Source organism: Notolepis coatsorum, assembly GCF_963971535.1.
Source record: "Notolepis coatsorum genome assembly, chromosome: 16".
Lineage (NCBI taxonomy): Eukaryota > Metazoa > Chordata > Actinopteri > Aulopiformes > Paralepididae > Notolepis > Notolepis coatsorum.
Genome location: NC_140180.1, coordinates 29,251,588 through 29,263,890, shown reverse-complemented (window position 1 = coordinate 29,263,890; position 12,303 = coordinate 29,251,588). Strand labels below are relative to the sequence as shown.

General features: G+C 45.1%; 1 protein-coding gene across 1 annotated transcript in view; it reads left to right on the top strand.

The window, feature by feature from the left end:
• The first annotated feature begins 4,807 nt into the window (after positions 1–4,807).
• Positions 4,808–12,303, top strand: part of etfdh (electron transfer flavoprotein dehydrogenase) — a 28,445-nt gene continuing 20,949 nt past the window's right edge. Inside the window, exons 1-4 of the mRNA XM_084332363.1 lie at positions 4,808–5,013; positions 6,035–6,178; positions 9,326–9,555; positions 9,672–9,753. Of these exons, the coding sequence (XP_084188489.1) occupies positions 4,977–5,013; positions 6,035–6,178; positions 9,326–9,555; positions 9,672–9,753 (493 nt within the window). The 5' untranslated portion in view covers positions 4,808–4,976. The remainder of the gene's footprint in view (positions 5,014–6,034; positions 6,179–9,325; positions 9,556–9,671; positions 9,754–12,303) is intronic.

Below are 12,303 nucleotides of genomic sequence, written 5' to 3'. Positions count from 1 at the left end.
ATTACAAGCCTTGCAAATGATGGATAGCCTATATCATTTGGAATGTTTTAGCTTGAAGGTCAATCACCCATCCATTCTTGATTAGACTAAGACAGGATAACAATATTTAAAGGACCAGTCTTTTTGACATGTGGGTTCCAACTCGCCAACTCTCAGCCTTATTTGTTCATATAAACCATAACCATTACTGAAAAATGTGGTAGTTATTTTCTGTCGATTCACCACTGCCATTAGCTTCCGGTGTATCTGAAATGTGTCTTCACCACATAAACTATGAAAAGGCACCACATTTGACCAAGATGCCATGCTAAATACTTGTTTTCTGGAAGGTTTTGCCATTGTGCTATAATATCTGAGGAAGATTTCCTCTGCTTCCCTTTTAGACACCATATTAAGGCACAATATAGCAACTTCTCAGAGGGAAAAACTAAAACCTGTGGTAAATAATGTAAAATAGGTCTTAAGGAATTATATACAACAAACCTTTCAGGAAAATAGCAGAAGTTAGCATGGCTTTTATTCAGATGTGGTGACTTTCATTTGGGTTTTGGGGTTTACGTAGTGTTATATAATGGAAGCCTATAGCAGTGGTGAATCTGCAGAACATATATTTTTCAGTAAACGATAAAAGATTGTGAAAAAAGAAGGCTGTCTTGGTTTTTGTCTGTCTACATTTACTGGTGGTTATAAATGAGGGCCATGACAACACTTGCGCATTCCAATTTCAGTTGTTGTAATTACTGTGTCCTGACATGTAATAAAAATCATTTATGTCAAAGGCTGATTCTTTTTCTTTTCTTTTTTATGTTGATTGATGTTCAAATCTAAAGCCTGTAGGATTAGTAATTGTAACTTTTAGACGTAAATTACAATAGTTTAGTGTTTACCAGTAATTGTAATTGATATGATTGGCCACAGCTGTGAGCAACTGACCTTGTCGGGAGCAGGGACATGCACAGGACTTTAGAGGGGCAGGTGCTCAAAGGCTGAAAAGGGCACTGTAGCTGTGTGTGTTCTAAACGAGCACGCAAAGCGTGCAAGCCACAATTTTTAAGGGCCCTTTTCGGGCGGGGGGCCCCCTTTTTATGCTTTTTGGGGGGTTTTGGTGATCAAATATTAAATATTGAACTATAATAATCAGTGCAGGAGCTCACTTATCACTTTTATCACTGATAAAAGACACTTTTATCACTGACTTAAAAGGCCCATACATCTCCATAAATGTTCAGGGGGGAGGGAATAAGTGCTTACCTGTAACGGTTCCAGGGAGGACAATGTCTGTTAGCATTGCTCCTATAGCTAACCAGGAGTCCCCAGCTAGCACAGCTCCGCCCGTTAGCATCGCTCCTATAGCTAACCAGGAGTCCCCAGCTAGCACAGCTCCGCCTGTTAGCATTGCTCCTATAGCTAACCAGGCGTCCCCAGCTAGCACAGCTCCGCCCGTTAGCATCGCTCCTATAGCTAACCAGGAGTCCCCAGCTAGCACAGCTCCGCCCGTTAGCATCGCTCCTATAGCTAACCAGGTGTCCCGACTCCCCAGCTAGCACAGTTCCGCCTGTTAGCATCGCTCCTATAGCTAATCAGGAGTCCCCAGCTAGCACAGCCCCGCCCGTTAGCTGCACTCCAGTAGCTAGCCAGGCTTCCCCAGCTAGCACAGTTCCTCCCATTAGCATCGCTCCTATAGCTGACCAGGCTTCCCCAGCTAGCACAGTCCCCACTGCTAGCCTAATCCCTACTGCTCTTTCAGGCCCCACGGTTAGCCTAGTCCCCGCAGTTCGCAAACCGCCAAGGCCTAGCAAGGCTCGGAGGGCGAACGGGGCTAGTATCGCTAGCAAGGCCTCCACAGCTGATCCGGCCATCGCTGCCAGCCTGGTTCCGGTCAGCGCAGCTCCGGCCATCACTGCCAGCCTGGTTCCGGTCAGCGCAGCTCCGGCTGTCACTGTTCCAGGTCCCTCATCGCCGGATCCTACGCCACGCCTCGCCGCCGAGACCGATCCGGTCTCTGCGTCCTGCCCAGCCTCTATACCTGGCCCGGCTGCTACACCGGATCTCGTCTCCTCGACTGGTCCTGGCTTCTCGTCAGATCCTGGCTCCTCGACTGGTCCTGGTTCCCCGTCTGGTCCAGCCCTACGCTGTGATCGGCGCCCTGGTCCTCGCCGTGGTCTTCGCCATGGTCTGCGCTGGATCCTGCTCCGGGGGTCGCCGCCGCCACATCCCAGCTCCAGCCCCCCGCTCCGGGCCTCTGCACCCATCCCCACCCCCCCTCGTCGGGCCTCTGTTCCTAGGTCCAGCCCTCCTCTCCGGGCCTTTGCACCCGTCCCCACCCCCCCTCTCTGGGCCTCTGCACCCATCCCCACCCCCCCTCGTCGGGCCTCTGTTCCCAGGTCCAGCCCCCTTCTCCGGGCCTCTGCTCCCGTTTTCAGCCCCCCTGGCTCCTATGCCCCTCCTGGGTTGTTTTCTCGGGCTCCCGGCCCCAGTTTTCCGGGCTCCCCCCCTCAGCCTATTTCAGGGTCTCGGGCGTCTGGAAGCCGCCCGTTCGGGGGGACGTACTGTAACGGTTCCAGGGAGGACAATGGAAACAGTGGCCACAATGTAAATTGTGGTCACAGTGGGAACAGTGGTCTCCTACCTGGTCTCCTACCTCCCTCTAGTGGCCAGATGACTCAGATGGTGCAGGCAATCATCACACCGATATTGACTATATTGATGAATATAATTAATGTTATTTCATGGTGTGTGTTATTGAATGTCCCTTCCCATGTGTGATGTGTTTCCCCTGTCTGCTTGTGGTTTTGTAATTTGCTTTTGTGTTTAGTTGGTTGTTGTGGTGTTTTAGACTGGCCTGGCCAGGTGTGGCCAATTGTAATTAGTCAGTGTATATATGTGTGTTCGGTCTGCTTCTCTGTGTGGTGACATTCCTCTGTTCCCTCTGTTCCTGTCGACGTCGTCCTCACCCTGTTGTTCTTGTCTAAGTAGGTGTTCGATAGTATTCTGTTATGTTCGTGTTCACAGTTCGTTGTTCATCAGTGCCAGCTCGGCTGAGTCTGTTTTGTTCTTTTGTAACGTGCCTTGTTTACCGGCTTGCTCTGCAAATACATTTTATTATTTACTACTACTTTGTCTCTGCCTCCTGTCTCGACATCTCTTCCCTCTGCAATTGCGTTCTCACCCTCTCAGCACCCCTAATCCTAACACTTACCCTACAGATCAAGAAGTGCTGTATATTCTGTATTGTTTAATATAAATGCATTTTTTATTCCAATCCCGATTTGTATTTGAAATTCCCAAATCCCATCGGACTTGACTTCTTCGTGTCCCTCAGTGAGTGTAATACCAGCATTCAACTGTATGCGCCACAGCGGTTTCTATCATCATCATCATCATCACCACCCACGCTATGCATAAAATATATAGGTCCGGGGAGAGGCACGCTGAGGAGGCTGTGCAAACTGCAATGGAATATGGGGCATCTCTCTCTCTTTACCTAATATTTAGAGATTCTATCCTTGGAAGGGCAGTCTATATGGGTAACGGTAAAAAATAATATGAGGCTCAAAAGGGCAGGTGCCCCCCCCCCCCCCCCCAGCTCTCCCATTGGTACGAGATGAAATAATGGAGAGACACACTTGGGCTTTATAATTGGAGCCCACAGTGAAGATGGCAGACTACTCCAGGGTGGAAGTCTCAGGCAGCCGTTGCTATACCCCACCCACGACGTTGGCTTCAGTTCCATCATCTAACCTCGTCCTCCATCTACCATCGCCCTCTGCCCTGTGTGTATCGTTGGATCAACAATACAGTGTTAGCTGGGCTTTACACCCCAGGGCAGCAATATTAGTTTTTCCTTTTCTTTTTTTATTATTATTTTGACCTTTCCCTCCGGGTTCGTCTCTTTCCCATTCCTCCATCCCGTTTATGTGTTTTATAGATCAGTAAGTTACTGGCTAGGTAGGTTATTATAGTTCCTAGTGTCTTTCCTCTGTTCCCCCATCGTTTGCTTGCTCGGTTCACACAGTGGTCCATTCGGGTGGTAGCCAGGGATGCCTTTTCGTGGCCGTAGCAGCAGTACCATTGTATTGCATGCCAAAGTGTAATCACAGGCATTATTTTGGGAGTGCATGTTTCAGTGTAGTAGTACTCGAGTCCGAGTCCTGAACTGATTTTCAGGACTCGTGACTCGACTTGGACTTGAGCACTGATGACTCGGACTTGGACTCGAGCATTGATTGTATTCTGACTCGGAAGGTGCAGACTCGGACTCTGACTTGTTAATTGATAAATAGGCTAGTTATTTAAAAAAGAAAAAAAATTGTAATAGGCTCTAATCATTTGGCATAAGATATTGATGGCTATTGTGTGAGATGCATTGCCTCTTCAATGACTGGGAGACTGTCACTAATCTTCTCTAATAAGGATACTGAGAATTGAGAAGCCTGCATTCAAACAACTTCATAAAGTAAACAAACAAGTAGTGGAGCAACTCCATGACTGTCAAAATGGGGGACCCTGATGTAAACAAGACTAAAGTCTTTCTCTGGTCTGCATCCCCTTAACAATTGTGTGTATTGAGCTGTACTGTATTGTACCCAACATTTTCAATCAATGAGTGGGTTGGGTGCCTTTTATAACCATGCTCATAATTATTGAATTTTGGATCATTAAATCATTCTACAGTATAACCAAAGTCTCTCAAGAGAGAGACTGTCTCTGATGATCAACTACACAGTTACCACTCCTGTTTTTGACCCGGCTTGAGCTCTGCACCACCTGCGCATTACTTGACACTCTCGAATGTGCAGCACTGTTATGTTATGAGACGCAGAGTGGGTGAGGAGCGTTGTTGGCCAAACACAGGCTCACAACCTTTGTCCAGAGGACTGCACCACCAGAATACCTCGCTTCACTTGATCACACTACACTGAAACAAGTCTGTTGTTAGCTAGTGATTTAGCACTAGCTGACCGACTCTTATTACCATGTTTCCAGCTAACGTTTGTAGATATTCAGCCCGAGGTAAGTGAACGCTAGCTAACGTTAGCAAACTAGCCTGTTTGTTTCCACAGTAGAGTCTACAGTAGACCTAAGGATCGTGCTCGACTGATATTGGTTTTTACTGACAGCGTTGAGTGTTTGCTAACTCGACAACTTACCAACAATCAACGTTATTTACGGCCTATGCATAATACTGTGATCATACGCTACATAGTTTGGCACCCATGCTATCAATGCTAACAAGCCCAGTTGACAGTAGCCTGTCAGTGGACATGCCCATTTGTTTTAGCACTAAGCTACAATCTGGGTCAAAGTTGAAGCTAAATATGGGTCATTTGAATAGTGTCATTGTCTCGGGGTTGCAACTCTTATAATGTTATTATTTACGCACCTGCACAACTACAGTCAAGTCATTACTGATGACACGTGTTTATTATTTATCTAAAGTATTGTGCTGCCCACGATGGACTTGTATATTGTAAGCATCTGTCTCTTAGGCTGTGTCTTTAGCTAGTAGCTAACACATCCAGCTAATGACAGCTGTGTGACATTTAAAAGTGAGACACGTCATGCTGCACTACATTTTCACAGATTATAAATAAAAGAACAATGATAGATGATTGGAATTGTAACACTTGTTTATGACAACAAAAATTCTCTGCAGAGTTTTGGGAAATGTTTATGTTTTGTGCTGCCTACCATATTGCCAGACAACAAATGTTGTGGGCGTGACGTAATGTAAAGACGTGCAATTACTTTGTTGACTTTGATTGGGAAGTGCAATGTTTAATCCCAGCACTGTTTATGACCTTTCCTCAAATGGAGCCATGCAATCTGACACGTGATTGTATTGCCAATGCAATCATGTGTCAGACAAACACAAGCCACTGAATTTATGCAGGCCAGTTGCAGTGTTGTGTCATGTCATATCAATGGTGACCTGTCCTGTTATTTGTCTTTGAGACTTGTTTCAAACGACAGACATCTTCTCTGCAGGAGTCAGTTGGCACTTAACGGTTCATACCTTCTCTCTCTCTTGCAGCTCAGAGGTGTGTACGAGTGTTGAAACCAGAGTATGCAGCCCCTCAGCTGTACACCTCCAGATGGAAGTGTTCGGCTGCCTCAGTGCCCCGCATTACAACACACTACACAATCCACCCCAGGGAGAAGGACCCTCGATGGGAGGGTAAGCCACCGCCTCGTCTGGAGTGGACCTTGTGAAGCTTCAATTATGTTCACAGATTGATTAAATGCAGGATTTAATTGATCAAAACACGTACATTTACATTTAGTCATTTAGCTGACACTTTTATCCAAAGCGACTTACAAGTTCTGTACGACAAGTCATCAGGAAGGGCACAACTCTTATCAGCTGAGTAACAATGTTCATCAAAGTGTTGAGTGGTACAGTGTAAGTTAGTATATTAGGACAAGTAAGGTTAGTTAGGGTTAGATTATTATTATTATTTTAAAATTTCAGATAATGGTTGAAGAAGTGCGTCTTTAGTCGACCGCGAAAGATTGGACTGGTTTCGGCTGTCCTAACTGGTGGGCAGTTGTACATCATGTAACTAGAGCTGGGCAATAAGTCATTTTGTGATATGGTGGTGGGTGGTAGATGATTCTGGTGTATAAAGGAATGATAACAAGCTCATATTAACCAAAACTTCTCACAAAAGTTGTGAGATTTGTAATATTTGAGAGAAATGTATTTGAAAATCTTAAGTTTTGGTTTGATATCACACTTAACCATACAGTTGAGATACGATGAACATCAAATGGGATTTTTCACGTCTATGTGATAACGGTATCAAAATAATTCAAAATGTTAATGGCTACCACATTGCCCAGCCCTAATTACAAGATATGCACTGGCTACGAGCCAATGAGTGCAGGAGATCACATTTGGAAACGGCGCATTAAAAGACAAAGTTTGGTTTGGGCAACGTCAACGTTGCAGGCAACCTGCTGATTATCTACGTGCCTGAGTAAATGTAAAAAGAAAATCGAATTAGGGTCTTAACTACTAAACTCTAAATGACACCGGTATTCTCATTCACCTCCCAAACTACACCATTATAGGAGCGAGCAGCTGAGCTGCTGCCATGTCAATCAATGGAGCACATTACACTGGCAGCGCACGGTGAGGTGAAGCATCCCAGAAGTGGGCAAGCTCACATGTGCGCTCCGACAACCTTATTCTTTTGGTCTGGTAAACTAGAGGGCAGAGGTGGGACCAAGTAATTGTTTTGGAAGTCCCAAGTAAGTGTCTCAAGTCTTGACACTCAAGTCGTGAGTCAGGTCCCAAGTCCAGACGGGCAAGTCTCAAGCAAGTCACAAGTCTGAAACTTTGGGTTTGAGTTCTAAACGAGTCCTTATTGTAATGCCACTTAACATTTTTAAAGCCAGTAGATCACTAGTAGTATATTCAATTTAGATGATTCTGCACTGACACACAACTTCCTTCTCTGCTCACACAACTTGATTGGCGGCTGACGGATTAATCCAAAGTGGAACTGTAATCAGGGAAATTAAGATGATTTAGCTTCATAACTTTTACGTCATAATTCAATTTCTTTACATTTTGGGCTAGGGAAGAGTATCAAGTCTTTCAAGTCATAAGGCTGAAGTCACGAGTCATTGAGTGGAGTTGCAAGTCTGATTTAGTTTGACATGTTGTCCACACCTCTGCTAGAGGGTACACTTGACAGCAGGGAGCAGGACAACCGCAGACTATTCATAACGTGTGAAGGCAGAACCAGTGTAGCATCCCTAAACTATTACTGTGCTGCTTACTGTACATAACATTTCCATTCTAGTTTCAGGGTTAATCTGCAGCCACAGCTTGCCTGAGTGGCACCAAGCCATGTCTAACTCCCAATCCCTAGATATTGGACAAGGATAAGGAGAGGATAGCAGGATGCTACAGGGCTCTTAACAAGTTTGTGGCCAAAGTTTTGCATCCTATCTCGGCAATAGAGTCTACTCTGTCCTAGGGCTGCACAATTAATCGCATAGTAATGGTGATCACGATTTTGGCCTCCACAATTAATTAATCATGATTGACTGCATTATTGACGCATTCCATTTTGACTGCCTGCTCTTCATCAAATCAAACGTTCCCCATTCCTCAGCTACATTGTCTGACCAATCACAGGTGTGTACTGTGAGCTCTGTGCTCTCGGGTTACATCGGTAGCCTCAAACAAAGTTAAGAGAGGACATTTAAATAACTGGTAGTGTAGAGGTAAAAGCACTGGGTCGTCTGGGTGGTGTAGAGGTAAAAGCACTGGGTCATCTGGGTGGTGTAGAGGTGAAAGCACTGGGTCATCTGGGTGGTGTAGAGGTGAAAGCACTGGGTCATCTGGGTGGTGTAGAGGTGAAAGCACTGGGTCATCTGGGTGGTGTAGAGGTGAAAGCACTGGGTCATCTGGGTGGTGTAGAGGTGAAAGCACTGGGTCATCTGGGTGGTGTAGAGGTGAAAGCACTGGGTCATCTGGGTGGTGTAGAGGTGAAAGCACTGGAGCGTCTGGGTAGTGTAGAGGTAGAAAGCACTGGGTCATCTGGGTAGTGTAGAGGTAGAAAGCACTGGGTCGGGGAGCTCCAGTAGCTCACTGCATATCTCGGCGCTATTTCTGCGTCGGGGAAAACCGTGCTGCGTCACGGATCTGGTGGACTCCAAGTTCGATTCCCGGACCTGCCGTCATTTGCCAGAATGTCTTCCCCTGATCTATATCCCGTTTCACCCTGTATCTGTCGGTCATGCTTGACCAGAAAAAGTGATAAACGCTAAAAAATAAAGTTTATTATTTATTTATTATTAAGCACTGGGTCGTCTGGGTAGTGTAGAGGTAGAAAGCACTCGCTTACCACCGCAGAGACCTGGGTTCAATCCTTTCCAGCGGCACTTGGTCAGTCTAACTGGCAGTTCGTAGGTGGGAAGCCAGTGAGGGTATGATTACTGGTTGTTGCATTGGCGACTTCGGGGCGCCAGTTCAGCAGGGAGGGGATCAGGAGGAGATGGCATGAACCTCTGCGCACGTTACGCTCTCCCAGTGAGGATAGCACATCGACCAGGACCATGATACACACTGCACGTGATGGGTATAACAACTAAATTGGGGAGAACATGGGAGAAGCACAAAAATAATAATTATTTAAGAAATATGTTATTTATGCTCATCCTTAATCCTTTTGTTAATCTGAATTTATTTATATATTCAATTGGAATATTATATATGATATCTGTTGCCCCTCTCGTATATGCAGATTGTGAACCACCCTGAAAGGATTTTCATTGTATTCACGTGTTGTTTTGTCTGCGTACGTCACAGGGGTGGAGATGGAGAGGTTTGCAGACGAGGCCGACGTGGTGATTGTGGGCGGAGGCCCCGCCGGCCTGTCGGCAGCCATCCGACTCAAGCAGCTGGCTAATGAGCAGGAGAAGGAGCTCCGGGTCTGCCTGGTGGAGAAGGCCTCTCAGATAGGAGCGCACACCCTGTCGGGAGCCTGCCTGGAGCCCACCGCACTCTGCGAGCTCTTCCCCGACTGGAAGGAAAGAGGGGTGAGTGTGTTGTGTTGGACTGAGAGAGGCACTGTCATGGATGTACAGCACAAGTAAAATGTAGACAAGTCATGCTGCACAGCAGAAGGATAACGTTATGTTTTCTCTTACCTTAGGCTCCCCTAAACACACCGGTGACCGACGACGTGTTTAGTATTCTAACTGAGAAATACAGAATCCCTGTCCCCATGTTACCAGGTAAAAACTGTGTTATCTCAGCAGGAAACTGATTACTATTACTTATCGCATGCTGGGTGTCCCCCGTGGCTGTTAAGAAAATACTTTGGACACTCGGATTGGTCGGGAGTCTGACCTTTCAGGGATGATGAGAGGGATGATGAGAGTAAAGCCTTGTATTTGTTTGTGGTCCGCTGTTGTTCAGCAAACTTACACTGAGAGCAGGTCATACTGCATTAAACTGATATTTGGGGTATTTGAGTGATAAGCAAAGTTTTCCACATCACTGACGCTGATGAAGTGATACGTGATGCTAGTTCAAAGTTTTGCCAGCAGTAGACGTTCTGGACAACAGCACCTGCTGTCAGAGCTGAGGCGGCTGATGGGCTACTGGTTGAACCATAAGCCATTGATTTGATAGTTATAAGGGTTGCATTTGCTAATGGGCTAGATAGATGGTTAGCTAGATAATCAATTATGTTGGTTTACTTTAACAGAATTCCAAAAGCTAGCAATAACGTTACAGATGGGGAACAACCGTTAAGGTAACATAACGTTGCTGCACTTGTGTGTGTCCTCGGTGTGTGTTTGTCTGCTTCACTCCATCAAGCTAAGATAGATATAGTGGAGATTGTGGGTCTGAATCGAGTCCACACACATGTTGAGACTTTACTGGTAGACCATAAGAGCAGGCTGTGCAATGCCAGCAAGCTCCCACAGTAAGAATAAAGTTGAGTTATGTTGTCTGGTAGTAAGTACTGGTATTATTATTATATATTATATAATCATTAAGTCCTTGTAGTTTTTGAGAGTGACTCTGTGCGGGTGGGGGAGTGAGTGAGAGAGAGAGAGAGAGAGATCCAAGCTATTTGGATATTTTAACTTTGCTATTTTGGAAGGCATCAGTTATCATATTTTTTCTTCATTAGCCCTAATTCATTGCCTAGTCAGCTTTTTCCTCAATTTCACTTATCTTTATTTAGTATCCAGAATATGATCATAGATGATATATGATGTCTATATCTGAGTCTTGATAATGTAAAAAGTTAGTTTTTAGCCCTGCACCAACTTGATTTCACAATTATATTCTATTATGTATGAGAGTCTATTCCAGAATATATTCACTCTATACCAGGGGTTCTCAAACTTTTTTATACCACGACCCCACAATGTATGTATTGTGTAATTTCAACGTGGAAATAAGGAATATCAAAATAAAAGCACACATTGTTGAACCTGATCATGCATATTTATTAGAAAATTAAATGACAGCACTATGTTATCAATGAAATTAATGAATATTATCAACAAAAGCAACGGAATTGTTTCTGTATACACATTTATAAAACAAATGTTGCCAGAACATAAAAAAAGATAAGAGAATGCGTTCACATGCGCTTTTAAAGAATAAGAAAAAGAGACCTAATGGGAGGGGTGTGCTTGTACATTTGAACAGTTCCATGATGCGTGGCTGCGTTGTGCTGTGAAAGAGGCGGAGATCCGCTTCTACTCTGAGGCGAGATCAGTATTTATTTTGTATTAATGTCAGTGCCAAAAATCCGGCCTCACAGAGGTATGTTGATGCGAAGGACAAGCTTTCTCGGCGCAGCATTACACAACACTGGGTACTCGTTCCGGACTGATATCCAGAACTTTGCGAGGGCCTGTCCAGTGAACTTGACTTTCTCATCACATGAAAGATCAATTTGCGCCTCCTGCTCAGACAGTGGGAGGCCTGTTGCGTCATGCGTAATGAACGGATCTAGGATCCAGTTGTCCAAATTGTCCGTACTCTCTCGTTCGTGAAAATAGTTCCGAAATTGTTCAATGAGCCCTTCTATGTGACTACAGATGATGGGCTTCAAATGATTCTTTGGAACATTCTGTTCCTCTGTTCCAAAAAACCATCAAGCTGAGTAAATACCCCCAAATCTCCGCTGATTATCCTGGAGTGCCACAAACGGAGTTCCTTAATCCAGCTCTCTATCTTAGCTGCGAGTCCAAACGGGTCTGTGTCCCGACCTTGATTCAACACATTGAGGCAGTCAAAGATCTCAGCTAGATATGCCAGCTGTGCCAGCCATTCATTATCGGCACATTTCTCTGCCAATGGGTTGTTTTTGTCTGCAAGGAAAATCCGCTCTTCTTCTCTCTCTCCGCGCTTCTGACAACAAACATTCATGCAGTCCTTCTGGGTGCATTGAAACCTCCCTTTATGCTTTACACACACCGCGGTGACGCGTTGGATACAGCCGTTCAGCGGAGGGCGGAGCTAGGGCTGGGCGATATGACGATATTATATAAATATCGGGTACAGTTCATTAACGATACACTTTTTAAACGTATCGTGGATATCGTGATGTTTTGCCCAAGATGATTGTGTCGCGTCAATCTGGTCCACACGTTGAAACTTTTGAACAGCGCCGCCCCACACACACACTACTGCATCAAAGTTACTACTTATGATAACAAAGGCATTCGTTTTGTGGCATTAACGTTATATAGTTACACGTTCAATAACATCAGCGTATTTACATAGCAACGTCCGAGGTCGACCTATATATAGCAAGC